This window comes from Marmota marmota, unplaced genomic scaffold (genome assembly GCF_001458135.2).
Source record: "Marmota marmota marmota unplaced genomic scaffold, marMar, whole genome shotgun sequence".
Taxonomy (NCBI): Eukaryota; Metazoa; Chordata; class Mammalia; order Rodentia; family Sciuridae; genus Marmota; species Marmota marmota.
This window is the reverse complement of record NW_026000068.1, coordinates 14,934,802-14,958,772: the sequence shown is the minus strand read 5'-3', so window position 1 is coordinate 14,958,772 and position 23,971 is coordinate 14,934,802. Positions and strand designations below refer to the sequence as shown.

At 35.2% G+C, this 23,971-nt stretch overlaps 1 protein-coding gene across 1 annotated transcript in view; it reads right to left on the bottom strand.

The window, feature by feature from the left end:
• Positions 1-752: 752 nt before the first annotated feature.
• The window catches only part of Plcxd3 (phosphatidylinositol specific phospholipase C X domain containing 3), a 152,496-nt gene continuing 129,277 nt past the window's right edge, over positions 753-23,971 (bottom strand). Inside the window, exon 3 of the mRNA XM_048814025.1 lies at positions 753-7,312. Coding sequence (XP_048669982.1) covers positions 7,159-7,312 — 154 coding nt within the window. The 3' untranslated portion in view covers positions 753-7,158. The remainder of the gene's footprint in view (positions 7,313-23,971) is intronic.

The following is a 23,971-nucleotide window of genomic DNA, read 5'->3' as shown; positions in this document are numbered from 1 at the left end:
GTCCGCCGAAAACTAAAAAAAATAAATAAATATTAAAAATTCTCTCTCTCTCTTTAAAAAAAAGGACACACAGTAATCATGTCAGATATTATATGTATGCACAAAGAACAGTACCGCTTTAGAAACAGAAATCGTCTAATGTCATGAATGTGATAATATAACAAGTAGAGCTTTTTGGGGGTCTTATATCCAAGTTAACACCAAAGATAACTTGAACCATATTTATTTACTGGACTTCCATTATAACTACATTATCATGCTTAAATTTTATATTAAAGCATGATTTGTACCCCAACATATAGGTTTTATTTGGTGAAATACAAAAGCAATTCCATCTCTGGAATCATGTCTCATGTGTTAGATATAGTGATGTCTCAGCAAAGGAGATTTTTCTTCACTTTAAGATTTTAACTTGATGGTGTTTTGCAATAGAAATATGATATTTTATTGTATTATTGCTGTTTGTTATATTATTGCTGTGTTGATACTGACCTTCTTTTTGATCATATCAGAAGCTAACATTATTGGATCTCAGAGATTCCTAATTTTGAAATATCAAAGCACTCGTGGCAGTGCCTTTATTGGTAGAAAATATGTACAACATTTGTGGAGGAAATTCTAATATGATGATCACAAGTTTTTAAAAATGAGATTATTTTCTGATGTTCTGAGTCATGTTCTATTTAAGTGATCCACACTTTGGGGTTTATAATGAAGCATTGATGAGTATGAATTCAGAAAAAAAATAAAGATAACTGGTGCCAGGACTTTATTAGCATTTCACTGGATACAAAGAAACTTTTTACATTAAGAACACAATAATATCAAAAAAATTCACATTTGCTATACAGACTGTAAGCATTAATTTTTTTTTTCACAACACGTTTATTAAAGTGTCAATGACCAGATCCTAAAAAGAGAAGGCACAGATCTGTCTCACTCTGGTGAATTTCTGGCATCTGATAAAGGAAATGTCACCAGCTTTGAAGGTTCTCATCCTCCAGAATGAAGCAAATCAACACAAATTTGTATAGGCAGGAATCAAGAGATGGAAATGTTAAGGGATTTAGGTTTTCCTATATCATTTGAAGGAATGCTGTTCTAAGACTTCATTCACCTTCAGTTTTGTCAAGGATTCAGTGTTGTAAACAACAGTGTTAGAATGCTTTGTTCTAGAAATCCCAACATGGTTCTATTCTCTGAAAACTTCTAGAAACCATCTGTGCATCTCATTATTCATAATCCAGGGATTCTTGGGTTTTCAATTTCTATAAAAATGGACTGGTCATTATAATTTTCTTTAGCCAGTGTCCCTGGCAGGTGCTAGTGTTCTGTCCCAGAACAGCTGACCAACTTCACCTGTTTTAGTGAAGTACTTGACAGGGCCATACCTCAGACTCCTCTCTTTCCAAAGTGAAGAGTTCTTTTCTATATCAAATTTTATATTTTGTGGTACGGTGTTAATGGGAGTGAAGGGATAATGGATTAATTTGTCACCTTTCTGAAAGAAAAAGAAACTGAATTTTAAAAGTGGTTCTGGTACTAAGTTAGAAGGTACTGCTACTTCTACAAGAGAATTTTTAACACGGGTATGTCTTTCATTTTCTCAATTACTGGGTAATGTTTCTTAAGGAATAAATGGGGAGACTATGTGCTTCAAAACAGGCCAATGACGGGAAATTTTGAATGATATAGCACTAATCTAATGAAGATAATTGCTTGATTATTCCCATCTTTTTTTTCTTTTTTCTTTTTTTTTGAGACAGTGTCTCACTATGTTGCTCAGGGCCTCACTAAACTGCTGAAGTTGGCTTTGAACTTGTGAGCCTCCTGCCTTAGTCTCCTGAGTAGCTGGGATTATGGGTTGTGCCAGCAGGTCCAGCTATTCTCTTCTAGTTTTGAATTGGTCCTTCACAAAACATTTCCGGGACCTGGTGTGGACCAATATTTTCCTTCATGAAGGGTACACCAACAGCAGATTTGCACAAGGTGTCTTAACATAATGACACAGAGGGAGGTAGATCTCACTCCTCATGGGTAGCCCAGTTGGAAAAGATAGAGAGGCAGTGTGGATAGGGTGCCAAATTTAGGAAAAAAATACAGAATATATCCATTTTAATTTGAATTTCATATAAGCAGTTTTTAGTATATTTGATGAAATATGTAAGATATACTCTAAAATAATTATTTATCCAAAATTAGAATGTTACCAATGTTCTGTATTTTATTTGGCAACACTAAATATTAAAAACAAATTCTTGGAGATGGAGGAAATAAAAAGTTTAATTAATATTTCAAGTCCAGATCCCAGTCTAAGGAAGATTGTAAAATTTTTGCTTTGAGCATAACTGCCAGGATAGATTCTTAAAATCATGAGCTTTCTACTGGTGGGATGCACACAGGTCAGACAGGAATAGTGTGAGTGCTGCATGCTTATTTTTTGAAAAGAGAATCATGTTGGGACCACATCATGTTGATGGAGCTTCAGCAACTTTCACAGAGCCAAGGTGGTTCATTTTACTTCAGAAGATCCAGTTTTCAAAAATAATGGTCTAGAGAAAAACTATTTGTAATGGAAAAGTTATCATTAAAGCAAAAATCTTTTTACTAAGTTCCATGTTGGGAAGAAGAACTTTAGCAATGCACTGGTTCTGATGGAAGCAAAAAGTGAATTTAGTCTATTTGTATGATGATGAATTTAGTGAATTAATCAATGCTTGATTGTTTGAAAAACATAGGTGCTTTGCAAACTGGAAGGTTTGCTTGTGGAAACTCAGAAAACTTCTAAAGCACATACCACATAAGACTTTTTTTTAAAGTCATTTTTAACAAAAACATAATTTCTGTTTAAGGTTTAAATCCAAATTGCAGCAATGACAACCAAAAAAAAAAATGGTGACAAATTAAGGCTGGTCATAATGTGCCCTTTTTCTTTAGGATAAGTTTGATATTTAGTAAGGTACAATATATTTACACATACCACCGACAAGCACATGGTTTTGACTCATACAAATATACATTTAGAACTAATAACTATAAAATAGTATCACAAGTGAAATAAAAATTACACAAGTTTTAACAGATTTAGTCAACACCTTTCACAAATTCTACAGAACATTTTATCACTGTCTTTGGGAAAACAAACAATTTGGAGCATTATTTGAAACCATATGGAACACAGGAGCCACCAATAAGTTATGGCAAATATAGTATTTACACCACGGTGTTACTGAACCTAGTTGAAAAAACAAAGTGCTGCAAAATAAAACACTTTAAAAATCGTATTTAGCATAGCCTGAGGTGCACTGTATTATTTTCTCTTAGCAATTCAAAAGGTGAACACTCTTTCTACGGAGCTCCTGTTTAGTTGTGCAATCAAAGGTTAAAAGATTGTGTCACTGAATATTTGTAAAACTGTAGAATTGAAAAACTCATGAAAACATGCATTTCCTGAGACTTCCAATTTTCTAGTCTGGAATCCTATAAAGGGAGAACAACATGTAACCTTGCTTTACTAAAACATGTCAGACCCTCAAAGGACTTTTGACACCTTTAAGTGAAGATGTATATGTGTGTGTAATGCATATTCAAAGTCCACTGTCCAGCTTAGATTCTCTAGCTTCAAGTGTCATTGACAATGTAGTCAGACCACTAGTGCCACGTGTGTCCTTTTTCTGATAGTCTCACTTTTCATTGGTTTTCAAATAATTTTTCTCCCCTTAAATATTTAAATACTTGAGCTATATTTATGCCTACTAACATAGGAGATGATTGATTTTAAGAATCAAAATTGCAAAAGAACCAGGTTGGATAATTACATGCAGTTCTTACTTGAGTGTGTGTGTGTGTGTGTGTCTGTGTTTATGTGTGTGTGTATACATACACACAGGTGCATCATGCCAAACACTTTGTATTCTAGTACATTCACTGTTAGGTGGCGCTCCATGAAAAGTGAGTTTTCCCAGTATGGCTGAAAGTGAATATTGAGGTCATCATATAGAAAATCCTAAGGCTTTTAAAGGATGCTTCCTCATTCCTTATGTTCACATGACTATGTACTAATAAAGGAAACATAAATGATTACGGCAGGAGAAGTATTCACCATATTGGTGCTCCAAAACTGCTGACAGGAAGGCAAATGTATAAATGATATCCTTTGCTTATTTCCCCTCACTTCACCCACTCCTTTGATTTCCTGATGAAGATTGGGTAAAAGTTGGATTTTATTTTAGTTTTTTGCCTTGTAGGACTTGTGACATAAAGTCTTAAGAAGCAAAGCAAAAAATGCACCAAGATGTGTTTACTACATCTTGGGGCCTCTTTGTAGCCCTTGTGCTCCTACCTCTCTGAAAACACAATGCCCAGCTGAGACAAAGGAGCATAGGCGGAGGGTAAACTTGGAATGCATCCCCGGTTCTCCATGTAAGACCCACAGCCTGCTTCCTAAGTGTGCTCCAGGGCAGGACCAACGAACAGACACAGCCAAAGGCACCTCCTTGCCATTCCCTCTCCAAGGAATCTCTAGTGAATTCTCTCAGGGTTCTTTACTATCTCTACCCTCCTTTAGAATTAAGGCAAGTCTGTTTACTCTTAGTGCCTGCTACAGAGGTGGCACTGTATGTCCACGTGGAAATCAGAACATTGGATTGAAAGTACCTTTTGTCTAACAAGGTCTTTGTGTGCATATCACTAATGGCAATCAGAAGCTGTCCTCAGTTTACAAACTGCACTGTCGAATGCTTCCTCAAGTTTGTTATTTCCAGCACCCAAATGACAAATATAACAAAGTTAATTCTATGCAAACGTTATAGGAAAGCATTTAATTTCAAGGAAATACAATATAGTTACCTCTGTATTTTATTCATTTTCGTTAATAGGCTGAAAGACCTGTTTTCTGTCATATTTATAAGTTAAATCCTGTGTCATAACAAGTGTAATTGCTGAAATATCTGAAGTGATGAATGATGAAGAACCAGCAAGAAAAGCCTGTTCAAAAAGCAAATTTACAGGACATAAACTTCAATAGCCCATAACCTTTTAAAAAGAATTCATGTTCAGTTGCACATAACAAGCAGGTGAAAAGGGAAAAAAACTGTGATGGAAGAGAAAATAGAAGAAAAGAACTATATTCTGTAAATATTTGAGTTCTAAACTATTTTTACAAAAATATTTTAATATGATCAGCTACTCAATTTTCAAAGGTTGTGTCCATCCTTTTTTTACATTGTTAAGAGACTAAGTGTTAAAATTAAATTATTTAATAATGGTGTTTTCACTTGAAAAGAATTATACTGTATCTATTTTTTTGTGTGTTTGTGTATATTTGTATCTGCTACTTGCATAGGAGTGGGTATGTGTAGGTATATTGTATATGACAAAGAATATACACTCAACTGGAATGTCCAAATGTATCTGTTGCTTATAAAATGTATACGTGTGCTACTTGGTCTAAACAGGTACTACATTTTTCATGAACATTCTGTTCAGTATAAAAAATCTTTTATTCCCTCTCTGCAGTTACTATTAAGTACTGTTTTCTGACAATGAACATTCATAATCTCAAAATCAACTCTTGATTATCCATAATCTTGACATATGTAATCAACTCCCTTACCTAGGTCTAAGATATTGAGTTATACATCTTGCACTTGGATTAATTAAAAGCTGAGGGCATGCTTCTTATTTCTCCATAGTCTCAATTTGTATGGAATTGCACTGTCCCAGAAAAATATGGAGGTGCGATTATTTCTAAATATGAAGATAAAAATACTTCAAAATTGTAAGGATTTCAACAAATTTTATAGATTTGTATAAATGCCTCACAATATTCCTGTGATGCATACAAGTAAGGGGGCATTGTGCTTTTGAAAACTAAATTTTGGAATTGTCAACTGTTGTAAAGACACCAAAAGGACGCAGTGCTCAAACTGTGTTATCACTGTCCTTTCCTAAGGGCTTGAATTATCAAAAGTTAGGTCACAGAATCTTTGTATGACACTTTTGCCCCCTGCCTTCATCTAACCTCTAGAACAGGATAGATCCCAGAAGTGATGAGTGATTGCCAATTTGAAACAAGTCTATCCAGATCACACGTATTTCAAGGATTTCCTAGAGATATTTTATGGATCATTGTGGTTTGGTGGATGTAGTTTCGAAGACATTGCTCTAAAACACTCCGTCCTCTACTCTTCCTTTCTCCTTTCTTCCTGTCAATTGAAATTTCTTGAGAAATGTTCCTGAAAACCTGGGATTCAGAACATATTTGGAAATCCTTTCATCTTTCTTTGTTCTTCCTTTTATTTAAATCAAAATTGTTAAGAAAGTTATTGGAAGAATCCATATTTCTGATTTTAATGCATTTGCCATAACATCATTTACTGGGTATTTGCAGGGTATTATTACTTCTAGGGGTTGCTGAACTAAAGTGACATCCATCTCCCCCCATATACCTCACTCCTCATTTTTTACTAGGGAGTTGGCACTCAGTCCTATCAAAAAAAATTTTACACTATAGTTATAGCTGCCTTAAATGGAAACACTGTGACACACTATTGTTTTTATATAACACAAATATCACTGATTATGGCCTCCAATATCACTGATGCAGGGAAACTGATTGGATGCACATTTTCTATGACCAAAAGTTGGCTATGATTGCCCAATTGCAGACGACTACAGAATATTATATCAAGTCCCACAAAACAAATAAATTTCAGTACAACAAGGTAATACACATTATGTTGGACATTCAATTGTTTTGAGTACCATACAGCATCTGATTAGAAAGAGCGAGCAACAGAGGGAGTGGAAAGGTTAGAGAGTTTAGACAGTAAAGGAGCCCTAAGTTGAAATTATAAAATGCAATCAAGTAACCACTCATGAGTTGTACGTTAAAAGACTAATTTCAAAAAACAAAATTCACTATACTTTTTTATCCCTAACACTAGAAGTAAATTTTGCTCATCAAATAGGAAATGAAATATTTATAGTAGATTGTGACATAATCACTGAAGAAATGATTTCCCCTTTTCCCCACCCACTACAAGCCCTAATCCTTTCCAAGACTCAGTGGAAAAGGAAAATCAGAGTGTTTACAGATAATACACCTAATACAATGAGTCTTCTCTATCTTATTCATGGCCACTCCAAATAGTACTATCAAGTGTTGGCTTCACCTTCATCAAAGATATAGTTGAGCTTTATGACAGTGCTGATAAAATCACCAAGTTCTACAAAATCGGCAGTGACAATATTGATGCCACTCTCTCCTGGCTTCTGCGTGCGGACCCATTGCATCATGGCAGGAAGAGCTCTGAGAAAGAAAAAGAGAGAGAGAAGTCACAGAAAGCAAGATATTATCTCCCAAGGTCTATAATTCTCAGGCTTCTCTTTAATTTTCTAATTTTTTAAAGTAAATGTTCCAAATTATGTGGAAAATGTGACAATTTGACTTCATCTTCTCCCATTTGGATGTCCTTTACTTTTTTTTCTTGCCTGGTTGCTCTAATGCATTTTTCCTTCATTGACAGAAGCATGATATATGCTTAGGAACAGGGGATGCAAACAGCCATGTTACTGATGTTAGTGATGGTGTGTACTATGACAGCATACTGGAGTGAAATCTGCTGTGTCCTGAGGGCGGCAGGAAGGGAGCTCTCCATGATGAAAGCATAAATAAACTAAGACAAGAGAGATGATGGTATATTAATAATATTTAATGAAATACACTTGAACATTAAATTCCTGGAAGACATGAAGAGGAAATGAGAGATAAGTGATTAGTGGAGAAGAGAAAATGATGAGTTAAGGATCCTGAAGAAATTATATAACAGTTACAGGAGCAATACTGGAGAGAGAAGAAAGAGAAAAAAAAAAAAGAAAGAGAAGAAAGAGAGAAGAAAGCCATGTTATGAAGCTATAATAATCAAAACAGCATGGTCTTGGTAAAAATAATAATAATAATAAATCACATAGGCCAGTGGAACAGAAAAGAAAGCCTAGAAATAAATTCATGCATCTAAAGCCAAATGATTTTTTTTAAAAAGTGTTAAGAACATGCATTGGAGAAAGGATTTTTTTTTCAGTTAATGGTGGTAGGAGAATGGGATATCCACATGCAGAAGAACAATGCCAGATCTGTATCTCTTCTTATAAAAATCAACACAAAATGAGTTAAAGATCTAAATGTAAGACTTGAAACTATAAAAATACTAGATAAAAGAAAACTACTAGAAGAAAACATACAAAACCGGTTCCAAACGTTAGAATAAAAAAGATTTTTTTTGGAAAGAGATTTATTTCCTGGAAGTAAAAATAAACAAATGGGATTATATCAATCTTCTGCACCATTAAGAAAAAAAAAATTAACAGAGCAAAGAAACAACCTTCAGAATGGGAGAAAATATTTGCAAACTATATATCTGACAAGGGATTAATATTAAAAATATACAAATAACAAACACATTACAATAGTAAAACAAACAAAAAACCCACAAAAAACAAATAATTTGATTTTAAAATGAGTAACAGACCTTAAAGAATATGTACGAATGGCTGAAGGCATATAAAAATGTGTTTAACATCACTAATCACCAGGGAAAAGCAAGTTAAAGCCATAATGAGATATCACCTCACTCTTGATAGAATGCCTATTAACAAAAAGATACAGACTGGAGATGTAGCTCCATGCTAGAGCACTTGCTTTGCATGTGTGAAGCCCTGAATTTATTCCCCAGTGCATGTGCATGCATAGGTGCAAACACACACACACACACACACACACACACACAAGATAACAAGGGCTGGCAAGTATATAGAGAAAAAGGGAATGCCTGCACACTGTTGGTGGGAACGAAAGTTAGTATAACTATTATGGAAAACAAAATGGAGTTTCCTGAAAAAAATTAAAAACAGTAAGACCATACCATTCAGTGATATTATATTGAAGAGTCAACTGCGCTTGCCCAGCACTATTCACAAAAACCAAGAGTGGAAACAACTCAAGTGTCCATCAATAGATGACTGGATAAAGCAAATGTGTACAGAATGGAATACTGTTTGTTCATAAGAAAGAATAAAATCTTGTCTTTAGCAATGATAGGGATGGAACTAGAGATCATTGTAAGTGAAATAATCCAGGCACAGAAGAACAATACCACATGAAAATCACATTCACATGTGGAATCTGAAGAAGGTAATCTTATGTAAGTTGATGGTAGAGCCATTACATATACCAGAGGCTGGGAGAATATGGGAGCAGTGGGGAGGGGGAAAAGTTAATCAGTGGGCACTAAGTTATAGTTAGTTAGAAAAAAGAAGTTCTGATGTTCTAACACATAGTAAGGTGACTGTAGATAATGATAATACATTGTGTATTTCAAAAAATGCTACAGGAAAGGATTTGACTGTTTTCTCCATAAATAAATGGTAAAAGATATTGAAGAGATAGATATGTTTATTCTCATCTGCACATCACATAATGTATATGTATATTGAAGCATCACCTTGTACCCCATAAATGTGTACAATTTTATGTATAAGCTAAACAATAAAATAGTTAAGGGGCTGATAAATTCATGCAGGCTAAAGATAATGGTAAACTGAATTGTATTAGCAATAGTGAATATATGTGAAAGGGACATTTGGTGTGTGATTGGATATAGATGGAAAGGGAGAAAGAGGCCATGGATTTTACCTAGACTTCTAGCAAAATTTTGGCATGTACATTATCCATTAATCTTGGGAAAGATAGGGGTGATGGCTCTCCAGCAGGTGTGATAAGCTCAGTGAGAGACATTGATTTTGAGAATTTGGGAACACATGAGTTGATATCTCAAGTGGCTGTTAAATGAAGGTCTGATATTTAGGGAAAAGACCTGGTCAGAAGCCATTACATATAGAGAAATTTGGTGGATAAGATCATTTCAAAATATTTTGTAGAGGGAGAAAAAAGAGAAAATTTGAAGACAACAGCATTTAAGAGATGGGCAGAAATCTTGAGTCAATAAGGAAGAAGAAGTTAAGCATGAACGTAGGAGAAAATTCAGGAGGACATAAGGTCATGAAATCAAGGAAAGAATGAGGTAATGCTCATTTTCAAGCTTAAAAAAGACCAGTGGGGTTTAAACATGGAATGCAATCCATGTGCATTTCTCCTGTTATCAGAAAGCATATTTATCAAACTCAACCCATGCAGGTGAAACTGGGACAATTATGTTGGACTACATGGACCCTATGGGTGATATCTTGAAAAATTCTGATCCATATTTTTTAGCATATGTATTTTCCCATTAGAAACTAATTGAAGAGGGTACCATTGCTTCTAAAAGGGCATAATATGGATCTAAAAGGCTCAGTGCCTTCAGAACGTAGATGGGGGTGGGTGGGGAAATGTTCTCACAGGAAGAGTTCCAGAAGAGAATTCTATCTTAAAATGAGAAATCTGTATCTCTGGAGCACAGACACAAGTGTATTCAAATTCATTGGAAAGACAGATGCTATTGCCATGTGTGTAATCACTCATGTTTGAATTCCATTACTTTCTCTTCTGGACTTGCTACAACAGATGAGTTTTCTGTTGTGAATGTAGCATCACCTTTGCATTTGAGAAAAGGCAGTTATCCTTTGGAAATCATCTTAACAACCAGTGCATTTCCCAGGAGAAGTGTTTTACAACAGACAACTTGCCTTGAGTAGTGAGAGAGGAGGCAAGAGTGACATTGAGGACAACACTGATTCTGCATGGACCTTTACTGAGTGGCTCATTCATCAGATCTCTTGGGTATGAGGTCATCAGAGATTCCTAGGCAATCCTCACCTGAGAGCCATGACTACTGCAGAAAGAGCTCCACAGATGCTCTCTGCTACTCTGAGATTAAAATTCCCAGGCCTGAATTTAGAACAATTAATTGTTATCCCCATGGAGACAGGTTAAGAGAACCTAAGAGTGCTCTTTTCTGTTTCTCTGTAAAATATATTGCTTGGAGGATTGATGAAATGTTCTTTTGGAAGAGTGTGTAGTCCTCAGATGAAATATGAGAATTACACTTAAAATATTATTCCTCTGAGTCATCGGAATATTTCTATTTTCTGTGCAGACTTATTTTCCTAAGTCAATATGACACAAAAACAAAACAAGCAATTGTGCCCAGTTGACTCTCTAATACTCAGAAGTAGGATTATGTTAAGGAAAAGTACTTACTGTGCTGGATGAAACTAGCAAATGTCATTGAACATTTACTTCAAGTAGCATTTCTTAATTCCTTTTCATTGTTCCCACCAGGGAGTGTTTTAGATATTTTTTTCCTATTTTTCCTCCTCTTTCATGATACTTTTTTTAATATTTATTTTTTTATTGTAGTTGGAAACAATACCTTTATTTCTTTTATGTGGTGCTGAGGATCAAACCCAGAGCCTCACACGTTCTAGGCAAGCCCTCTACTGCTGAGCCACAACCTCAGCCTTCATGATAGTTTAATACCACAGATATATTGCATATTTGTTTATTCTGTTTATATATCTGTACTTTAATACTGTTTATCTGTGACATATATGTCACATACATATATATGTCATATATGTATGTGTATGCATATGCATGCACATATACTTACGTATACACATACATATATACCTATGTAAATTTTAACTAGCTTTCACAAGAACCAGTTTCTGTCCCACAGAGGCCAATTTTTCTATTAAGAATGCAGGATTTCACATTGTGCATGCTTGTGATCCCAGCAGCTCTGGAAGATGAGGCAGGAGGATCATGAGTTCAAAGCCAACCTCAGCAAAAATGAGGTGCTAAGTAATTCAGTGAAACCCTGTCTCTAAATAAAATACAAAATAGGGCTGGGGATGTGGCTCAGTGCAGTGGTTGAGTGCCCCTGAATGCATTCCCCAGTATCCAAAAAAAAGAATGCATGATTTTACAGCTAGTTGACAAGTTCTCAATTATACTTAGCATTGAACAGAGAATTAGGAAGAAATGACAAGTTCATTCTGATTGTGATAAAAAAAATGTTACCAATGTCACAATTTTCATGGTATGAGATCTTTTTTAGTCAGTTCGGGGTTGATATAATAAACTACCATAACCTGGATAGAGTTATAAACAACAGAATTATTTTTCATAGTTTTGAGGACTGGAAAGTCCAAGATCAAGGTGCTGACAGATTCAGGTGCTGATGAGGGCTCATTTCCTGATTTCTGTGCCCTCTCGTGGTAAAAGGTCAAATAAGCTTTAGTGGCCTCTGTTATAATGGGACTTGTGCCATTTATGAGGGTTCCACCCTCAAGATCTAATGACTTCTAAAGGCTTTACCTTGGAGTAATGAAATTTTAACATGGGAAATTTGGGGGCACACAAACGTCCATCCCCTTGCAAGGACAAACCAGTTGAGAATTAACATTTAACATTTTAGAATGACCCATCCATTAATCTATCCATCCAACCAACAAAGATGTATTGCATAACTGTGGAAAACAGGGTGTTACTTGTAGCTCCTGTTAGCCATCCCAGAGCTCAAATCCTCATCTCTCTTTGAGATCTGTCACAGTCTTATCCCCATATTGCTATTCATGCCTTTAATACACTATAGTCAAAATAATCTTCCTCAAATACATCTGAGCATTATGATTGCTCTGCATTAAAAAACAGAAAGTCTTCTCCCTTCTCTGCAGCCAACTCCCTTCTCTACAGCACAAGTCAATTCCTTATCTCCATCATATCAGCTGCCACAAATAGCTCTCTTTGGCATCATGTATTGTTTATTCCTACCTATTTTTTTTCTCCAAAAATACTGAAATTCTTGTATTTTCCCCCCAAGTGCACCTATGGTTTCATGCCTTTACTTTTTTTCCTACTTTTCCTCTATGTGAAATATGATTCCTTCTTCCAGCAATATTATTGACCTAATTTCTGCCTGACTTTTAAGATTTAGATTAGGAAAAATCTCAGTCCCTCCTATCTGATAAAGAACCCTTTCCTTTATGTATTCTGTTCAATTTTCTTTAAGTGTTGTTCTTTAAGTATTAAAGTCTTAAAGAGTCTTAACCTTCATTATGCTCATTTTAAAAGTGATGAACTCTTTAAGTATTGTTCTTTAAGTATTGTTCCACATATGATATTGGCATTGTCCATTTCCGTTCTTATTTCTTTCAGTACTTTCTAGAAACAGCTCACCAAAAAAAGATCATATCATAGTCATCAACAAGTTCCATATACCTACAACAACCCCCGGAACTCAAAAGGAAAACAGCATACATGTTGAACTCAAATTTTGAACTAGAAATCCAGAACTCATGTGTCTCAAAGTCAACAAACAAGATAAACATAAACCAATCATGACAATATAATATGGTGCAATAGATGTGATTGTAGTTTTCTATGGAAGCATAGCTGATAAAATAATTCACTATGCTTAGGAGAAATCAAGGAGGGATTTAAAAAAAATGCTTCACAAACAGGATATTTGAACTTGGTCATGACTAGGCACTTTTTAAATACAGAAAGAGAAAGAAAACATTCCAAAGAAGGCTAAGCAAGCACCTCAAGAAAAGGGAATCACATTTGCAAAAGCATATGGCATAAAAGAGATGATAAAAGAGAGGTCAAGAGGGCCAGAGAGAAGGCTGTACAAAGTATGAAATTGGGGAAAACAGAAAAAGGATGTTGGCCAGATTATTAATTACCTCCTTTGGCACACCCTGGATCCTGAGTTATAGTCTATATTTAATTGTAGGATGATCATTGATTTTGTCCAGTGAACAAAGCTTTTTGGATTTTTTTCCATGTTAAATATTAATTCCATCCAAAGACTTCCATATAATGATACTTACATGTGACACTGAAATTTGTATTATTGTTACCTATAAATATAGAGACTATTCTTTCTCTTTGAAACTTCTGTTACATTGTTATGAGGTTTTTTAAAAAAGCCTTTATTTACTAAGAATACTCCTACCTTTCTTTATAGCCAGAAATTATAAGTAGAAAATTAAAGAGTATTCATTAGTACCATGGAAAAAATATTTTTAAGTGAAATTATATAATCTGATTGTTAAATTTGCTTTGAATTTCTATATTAATAAGTTAGCATCTATCTATGGAATGGTCTACTTTGATATAAGACAGGATTATACATATACTGTGATGATATTTTATAAAAGCTCCTTTTTTAAAAAAAATCTCTCTTTTGGTAGTTGCTGGATTTACAATGTGAATATGGACTCAGGTTATTTGTAGGACTTTACTGATAGCCAGGAAACTCATTTCAAGGAAAAAAATGTTTATTTATTTATTTATTTAATTTAAAATCATAGCACTACCATCAATTCTGGAGCAAGATGATTTCTTTTCACATCTCATCACCATCCTTTTTTTTTTTTACAAGGTTAGTTTTACTCTATGCCTCAGTTTCATCACTTATAAAATAAGCATAAGGAAGATTAAGTTAGTTCATACATGTAAAGTGCTTAGGAGAGTGTTTGTTTATTCATTGTATATTCCTGTTACTATCAACTGTTTCTCATTTAATCAATTATAATTGAATTCATTAGAGATTTATTATGAATCCACATCAAATTCATATTCAGGTGTGTATATATGTATAACCCTTTTACAACAATCATATTTTTGTACAATATTTTCCTCACTCCTCTAAACTGTTTTATTTTATAGTTATGGAAGAACAATTGTAAATGTTGAAACACGTGTGTCTTTCAGTGAATTTTATTTAAATGCACTTAATTTTCAATGACATGTTACTCTTATTGAATGAAAAAATTTCCACAACAATTTATTAATTTTTACAGGATTCTCTAGTGCACTTAGGGACCAAAATCATTACTATGAAAATATTACAGTCTTGTTACTGCCTGTCCCCAACCCAGTCTCTCCTGAGAAATGGAGGTCTCATAGTTTAAAATAGTGGCTTCTGTCTTTCCCTGAGCAACTAGCCCCTCATTCAATGCAAATGTACAGGGAATTTGGGTACTGGATGCACAGAGTCAGCTGAGCCTATTAATTAAAATCAAGTCCAACCAATTTTAAAATATGATTTCCTGTCAGTTTGGCCATTTCCAAACATTTGGAAATTTTACTTGAACATGTAAGGAAGAAAAGGACTAAACAAAAAGAAACTTGAAGAATCTTGACCATTCATGCACCAAAGCCTACAGTGATAAATGACAGAGACTTTGCATCTGCAGATTTAAAGAATGCGGGAAGCTTTAAAACAGCCTCAAGTAGACAGATATATCTCATAAATCATAGGCTCCAAAAACTCCAAACCTATTTCTTTATAATCTTGCATAAATTAGGAGAACCCTCTGAATATCAATTTTCCCCAGAAAAAAGTTAGAAATAACAATAACCAGGGGTTTCTGTGAGGATCATAGCACACCCGTCCAATGCACACCCGTCCAATGCACACCCCCATGATACTGTCTATAATAGCATTAGGCAAATGCAGCCCAGGGTTGTTAAAAAATCAGCCATAGCCTTGAGTGCAGATGTGTTCTGGATGCTGCAGGATATGAACACAAATGCATCTGTCACAACAGAAACATTGGGAGACAGGGACTGAAAAAATTCACTCTCACCCTAGCTATATCAGCAGAATCAAGTGTTCTGGTGGGAAATTCCAAGCTCTCAGAAGTTTATGAGACATATGTGCCTGGTAAGTTCTTAGTTTTGAATTTTTGTTTAACAAAAAATAATTGAATCAACTCAAAGCAAAACAGACCATTCATTTTCTTTGATGACAATGACAACAATCCATCTTCTTGTGGCTAGAGAAACAGTTAAAAATCCATTTTCAATTAAAATAAGATCATATAAACTCTAGAAACATGGTGGTGAGAGTTTATAAAATGTACTGTGTCCTCGGGCTCTTCCTTTGCTCCAAGGCAGTGTTTCAGAATGAGTCATGCACCCTGCCAGGAGGCAGAATGTGAGCACAGCCAGCCCTGTGACAGGGCCTCCTGGCGTGCAAAGACTGTTCTATCTGCTGAATTTCCAAGGGAACCAAGGAAGAAAGAAAGCTTTGCAAATTCTAAACAAGGAGACCCTTGGATACATTAACAAGATTTAGATTGCCAGGAGACAGATAATGGGTTTTCTTTCAAAGGTAGAATCTCAACATAATGAGCACTTCTGTGGGGGATCAAGTGTTCTCACTTCACAGTCTCTTCCTCAGAACCAATAACCCCTCACTCAATGCAAATGTACAGGGAATTTGGGTACTGGATGCACACAAGCAATTTCTTCCTCAGTGCACAAGATGATATCTTCTATCTGCTAGCACCTGTCCATCCTTTCTCCTCTTTAGAAAGATTTCCATTTGCTAAGAAAGAGCTGCTGCTGAGCTGGTGCTAAAAAGAGATTTTGACATTTCTGGGTGTGCTTGGAACAAGCATCTCAAGGACTATCTGGGTTTATCCTTGGTTCTCCAGTGTTCCCAAGTTGAGGACCAGGGACCTAGGAATATCAGAGGCAGTAATATGGAAAGGTATGCAGAAATCAATTACCCACAGTCTGTTGTCACATGAGTAAACTAAAATGCTGCTTTTATCAATTCAATTTTTAGTTTTAGTTTTCCTTTTTAATTAAGATGTAACATTTGTACATATTTGTGGGATACAGTGTTATAGTTTAATATGTATATCTGGAGTCCACTGATCAAATCAGAGTGTGTAACATTTCCATTTCTGTTATCATTTCTCTGTTTAAAACTTCATTTGCCTCTCTTCCAGTTCTTCTCAAATTCATAATAGATGATTATGACCTATAGCCACCTCACTGTGTTGAAGAATATGACAACTTATTCCTCCTATATAAGTGTGTTTTGGTCCCCATTATCTATTTCTGCCTCGTATCTATCTTCCCAGCCTCTAATTACCATTATTCTATTTCCTTCTACTTTGAAATCATCTTTTTTTTAGATTCTCTATATGAGAAAGATCATGCAGTATATTTGTCTTTCTGTGTCCAAATTATCTCACTTAACATAAAGTCTTTTAGTTCCATCCATTTTGCCACAAAAGCCAAGTTTTCATTCTTTTTTTTAAAAAAGCCGATATATTTTCCATTGCATTTATATAAAGCATGTTTTGTTTATTCATTCTACCATCAGTGAACATCGTGGTTGATTCTATGTCTTGGCTATTATGGAAAGTGCTACAATAAAGATGGAAGTGCTAGAACCTCATTTCAGGTTTGGTATTTACTATCTGTTGCTTATTGGAAGTTCTAGTGGATCCTATATGTCTTTAATTTTAACAATGAGAATATAAAGTATTACTTATAGAATATTCATTTAATAAAAAGAGAGGGTTCTATAGAACCCTATAGGGTCAATAGTGAGAGGTCTTTGGGAACTATTTGTCTGAGTGGCATTCACATTTTCTCTTATATGGTCTACAGTAAATTTTTATTGAGTGCCTATTATATGGTAGTTGTCAGAGAGCACACAGGAATGAATCAGACATGGTTCCTGCCTTGGCTATGGAATAAATTCCAGAATTACCTGAACTACTGAAAATAGAAAGTGCTTCGTTGCTCTGAATCCTCTTGCCTGAAAGCACTGGAAATGGAGATGTTCATGAAGCCTCCTTTGGCCTCATGAACTGGCTGCCAGTCTTTCGCACATTCCAGTTCCAAAGAATATATTTCACGGATTCTGACAAATCTATGAAGCTAAATGAAAACCACTCTCCACAGACTCGTAAGTTAAGTGAGCATTGTTGAGTTTCAGTGGACACCCTACAATCAACATAGGGGCAACAGAAAGAGCAGCAGCCTAGGAATCAGAGCCCTATTTGTGTTATAATACCATGTGATACCTGGAAGATGACTTAACCTCCCATGCTCACTTTTCTCATTGTAAAGTGAGGTTAGTAACCGTACACGCTTCACAGTATGTAAGAATAAAACCATAATAATAAAAATACAAAAAAAAAAAAAGTTGGAGGAGCTTAGCAGTTACAAGTGAGGCCCTCAGAGCAACCTGTCCAAATTAAGATTCTGACACTCTCATGTGCACTTTTACACTCTCAAGTAACTTGCTTTCCCTTCCTTCCATTTCCTCACTCATGTAAAGAAAATAAGTGCAGATTGTGGAAAATAAATGAAATAACATGCTCATGAAATTTAGCATAATGCCTGAGATACAAAAACTCACTGATGGTTAGTTAGTATTCCGTGATTAGTGTTACTATCTGAAGTGTCTCACTCATAGTAGGCAGTAATTAAAGAAGAAACCTTCTTTTTATTAGTGTGGGGTGATGTTAAGGCAGGTGATTGACACAAGTCCCTCTATACTCAGATGTGTGGTGACTGCTGGGGTGAACACCCACGTCCTCTTTTCTGGATCCACGATGCTCATTATCCCAGCTTCTGGAGTGTTTCTGGTGTCAACTCCCTGCTAGGTTTCTGTCCAACAACTGCCTTAGCCAAAGAGAGCCACTTCACCCGAAGAGGGTCACACCCTTCCTGGAGATAACTCTCCAGTTTAGATAGCAGGAGATTCTGTGAGCATAAAAGTTTTCCTTCATACATAGTAGGAATCAAGAGTGGCCTTTGATAAACTTAGTGAGGTAGAGAAGTTAACAACACTCTTGCATGTCCAAAATGAAACCAGGAGATGTCTTCAGTTAATTTAAGAGTATTCTGGGGAAAGGTCACCTGAGAGATATTGCATTTATGCTCAGTGTGGTGGACAGCACAGATTCATGTTGGGTCATCTGTTTTATCTGGTGAAGCAGAAAGGCTGCCAAAACTAGATATTATTGGCAGTGACCACAGAGTATTATTTCAGGTTTTTTGCCAGGATTTCCCTCTGAATACCATTAAGTTATGAATAATGTAAAAAAGGCTCAGAAATATAAACTTACTTCTAAAGGAAATATCTGCCATGGTTACTCTAGTCCAAAGTGCCCAGCAGAGAGTTTGTGCCTAGTACTCTCTGCTGCAACTCCATGTCCCTGACATGGCCTTTCAAAGATAAGCATGCTTATAGCATCCAAATCAATGTTCAATTAAAAAAGCCAAATTCTGAAATTTTATATTCCTTAGAGAAAGTGCTAACAGGCAGAAGTGAAAATAAGCTGGCTTTAATTTGATCTGAATACCCCAGGTGTTAATGTGTTAGTTTGTCTGTGAGGCTGTGTAATCATGTGCAATTATCAGGGGTAATTTCTTTGGCCTTTTCCCTTTTCGTCAGCAGCAACTGCAGGTGCATAGGATAAAAGAATATATCATCTGTCATATAAGAAAATAATATTCATTATACTGTTAATTCTTTGATTTTCTCCAGACGGTAGACTTTGAAAGTTAGAGTCTCTTAATAGGACCAGAAGATAGCAAAATTTTAAGTCACTTCATCTGACTTAAAAGAGTACTTTCTGTTGTGTTGGTGTATTGGTTTTATCTTGTGGATAAACCTGATACTTTTAAAATTGTTTGACCACTTTTGCATTTTTTGGCAATATGGAAAATTCCTGGGAACTTAATAATATACAACAAGTATTGAAAAATCATATAGATACCACCCTCTTCCTGTATCTTCCTTGATAGCTTAGAAAAGTGACAGAGACTCCATGTTTGTATAAATGTATCAAAATAGACTCTACTGTCATATATAACTCAAAAAGAACAAATAAAAATTTAAAAGAAGAAAAAGAAAAGTGACAGAGAACATCAGGTTTGAAAACATCCTTAAGAATTCATAAGTGATGAATAAAATTCTCTACAAATACTGTTTCCTAAGCCAAATTTCATAGAAAAACAGTCTTATGAGATTCTAGAAGATATTCTCAAGGCAAAATATTTTCTTGGCCAAATAAGTTTAGGGAATGTTGAAACTCCTTTACTGTTCACAATACATACAATGGCATACCAACTCTATTGTCATATTAAGGATATTGAGATAGCCTAGATTTAAGAATGAACTTCTCCATTTGTAAGCTGTTACCCAAACTTATGCGATCTAGGAACATCACCACCATTACCACCCTTGCTAACATACATGTATGTGTGGACGCACATACCCAAACTCACAAACTACCAGTGGACATCTTTTAGACTTCATGTCCTACAGAACACTGTTCTGAAAATGTTCCAGTCCAGCATCCTTTTCAATGGATTGACTATGACATTTATTTCAGGGTCTTAGATCTCTTACAGCTGCTTGAATTTGACCTTCTCACATTTGGACTCCTTCTATTCTTAGAAGGTTCTTTCTGACCATCCAGTAGTCTCATTTAGATTCATCCTGAATATGTCTATTCTTCTTCAACACAATATTCCTTTAAACATTTGAAAATGATTATCATTCACATATCCCTACTATGTGTATCTCCCCTTCTCCCTCCTCTTTTTCTTACATAATTCAGCTTAGAACCTTCTTATTACTTTTGTCAGTCTATTTTGAGAACTCTACTTATACATTCTCAAAAAAAGGATACCACCCAAAATAACATAATTTTTCTAATATGAGAGTAGAGTATAACAGAGTATCTACTGTCATAAATGATTCAAAAGAACCTCATTCTGGTTCTGTTATTATGATTATGGCCACAAATGATGATGATGACGATGACGATGACGAAGATGATGATTATTTACAATTTCTCTATTAACATTTTCCAGTAGTTCCATGATCACCCTTTTCTTGGATTTATTCTGAAGGGAGCAGGCATGTATTCGGCAGTACTACAGGAAGGAGTTAATGGGAAGCAGTTCCACCTTAGATGAGTCCCCATATGCTTGTTATCTTACATATTCTTCTGTCTCTAGCTCAGAGAATCATCTCTCTGCTCCTAAAGAGGTTTTATAGCATGCAGGAACTGAGATCCCACCAAAACTGTTTAAAAAAAAGAAAAAAAAGCCCTGGAGAGTAATCCAAGTAGTCCAAGTCCAAGTCCAAGGCTGAATAATAGCTGGAAACAGGAATGAAACAAATGAAGAATAGTTTGTAACCTCTTGCAGGTTACATTCCAGCTGGTAGTAGCAATGATATTGTCAGGGATCATAGTTTTCCAGGTAAACATTCTCTGAATTGATTTCCAGTGAAGATGTCAGTGGATACAGAGAAATTATGTGAGTAATTATAATTCTTTTTTTTTTGAAATTTAGAATCATATATGCATATGAATATTTGGTGGTGAAAGTTATACAGCTGTGAGACTGAATTTGCTCTTAACAAATACAGAAGTAGGATTTCCAAGGTGAGGTAAAGACAATAATGCTGCCCTTCCTCAGGGCTGGTGCACACTTTATAGTCTTAATTAACTAGCATTTATTCTAAAGGTCATTACCTATAAAATATGCTACGTAAAAGAGAAGTATTATCAACAACTGTATCTATTATGTTTTAGAAGATAATTAGAAAAAGTAGTCCCTAAAGAACTCTCTCCACACTTTTTCCTTAATTAAATCTTTTTTTGCATTAATCTATAATGCTATAAAAATTATCCCAAAAGGCTAAAATAAAATATTTCCATTGTAGTAGGCCATACTCAATTCTGTTTTTATTTTTATTTTTTTAAAGTTGCGATAGGCTTAATTCTCGTTGGAATAGGAGGAAAGTCACTAGTCATGGAGAATGCCACAGGAGCCTTCTGGGGAGTCCATAGAAAGCTGTTGAAAATTCAGAGAAGAGGCTCTGTGTTGCACGTGTATGCATGTTTTGGAAATTCAATTAATTTTTAAGTTTTATAGAATCACACCTACCATTGTATTAATTGCATGATTTTATATTGATGCTGCTGGCCTGGGTCCTTCTCCCAGCATTTTTTTTTTTAGTTGTATATGGATTCAGTGCCTTTATTCGTTTTTATGTGGTGCTAGGATTGAACCCAGTGCCTCACATTTGCAAGGCAAGTGCTCTACCACTGAGCTACAACTCCAGCATCACACCCACCCACCCAGCATTTCTTTTATGAGACAATCAGGAGCTGTTTAATTTAGGGAATGAAGTGAGAGTTATGTACCACAATCACCCCTATATCATCAGTGCATTTGCCTACAACTGAATTTATATATGACCACACATACCATCCTAAAAATGAATAATAAGATATTATTAAATGACTCAGTTGAATAATTAATACAGTGAAATCACAAAATCATCTTAGAGGCAACTAGCATATATTCGTTTTTATCCATTAACAAAAAGTAGTAAAAATAACTTGAATGCCATGTGTTCTCAGGTTTTCTGTTCTAGCCCCAAAGGACCGTTTTTAAAAATCCCATGCATTCTTCACCACTAGATTAAAAGCTTTTTCATTCAAGAGTCGGGGTTCAAATTGGGAAGGGAATCACCTTGCAAACGGTGGTGAGCCAGACAGTAGCACCAGTGCTACCACTGTCTCTGCTGACCGTGAGGGTCAGGTGCTCATCATTTTTTATGAGTCCTGAACCTAGCTGGGGCCATGGCCTATAAAGAGCCTTCTCCTAAAGTGCTAAAAGTCTCTCTGACAGGGAACTGTTTCAGAGGGATAGCATTATTTTTAAGTGAAAGAATTAATAAACACTTTCCAACTAAAATCTAAGTCAGCAGGAAAAAAAACTAAAGAATTTTGTTGCTAATTTTATTAGAAACTTATGTCCCACTGGAAGTCATTAAGCAGAAATCATTTGAAAATATCTTCTAATCTGTGACTTTTCTTAGTTACCAAAAACAGAATGTATTTTATAACTGATTATATTCCTGGCATTCAATTCCAATTTAGGCAATAAAAAGGCTTTGAAATAAAAGAAAAAAAGAGAAATCTCTGTTAATGTTCCACCAAAGTAAGGTATTCTAAATAAATGTGAATGGTGTTGCTGACAAAATACTTGTCATGTTTTGAAGTCTGCTTTTGCTATTTCAGATGATAAATGATGCTTCACAATGATGCTGGTCTGTTTTTCTTAGTTACATTATACCTGGTCAAACTAAGTGAAAAGCACAATCAGTAGGTGATAACTTAAGAATTTATAAATCATTGATTCTAAACCTGGTTCTAACAGGATTCCCATGGAAGACAGGACCATCGGTGTCATGTCTCCATATTGACGTGAATGTCCAGAAGGGATCGCATCTTTCCTGTCTGTGCAAAGTCATTCTAAAAACACATCATTATACAAAATACATATATGAAGATGTGATTTTGGTGCCAACATACATTATTTACAATCAGAGAGATGATAAATTGAGGTATAAAGATGTATTAAGAATTGTAATGCAAAAATACATACATACATACATACAAGGTTGTAACCCTATTTGAACCGTGTCTGCAAGTCACTGACCCCCTCTGTGAAATGTATGGAACAGAAATGCCTCACTCTGCCACAGGGCATTAGGAAATCAATATGTGATGTAAGTATATAATAAATTTGTAGTATATTTAGTTATTTCAATAAACCAAAAAAAATTTCAGCAATCTCAAAAGTCTATACTTACCTGAATGTAAATGTAGATCAAGTACGTTTCCTTTTCATTAGAAGAATGTAAAAATGTAATGATTATCAACTCACTATCATTAACAAGCCCATGCTCCCAAAGCTGCTGCACCTTCACACAACCTGTAGGATTCTCAGAGCTGAGCCCAGGTAGCTCCACCTGTTCCTGCCCTGGTCCTTACCACTTTCTGGGCCCCTTTTGGTATATAGGTACATGAGGACTACTGTACGTACCTTGATGGTGACAGAAAATTAGAATAAAAATAAAAGCATGCTTTTCCTTTTACATGGAATGACTGTCCTTTTTTATGCAATCTTTTTTGTTGTTTTTTTTTTTAATTTTTTTTATTGTTGGCTGTTCAAAACATTACATAGTTCTTGATATATCATATTTCACACTTTGATTCAAGTGGGTTATGAGCTCCCATTTTTACCCCATATACAGATTGCAGAATCACATCAGTTACACATCCATTGATTTACATATTGCCATACTAGTGTCTGTTGTGTTCTGCTGCCTTT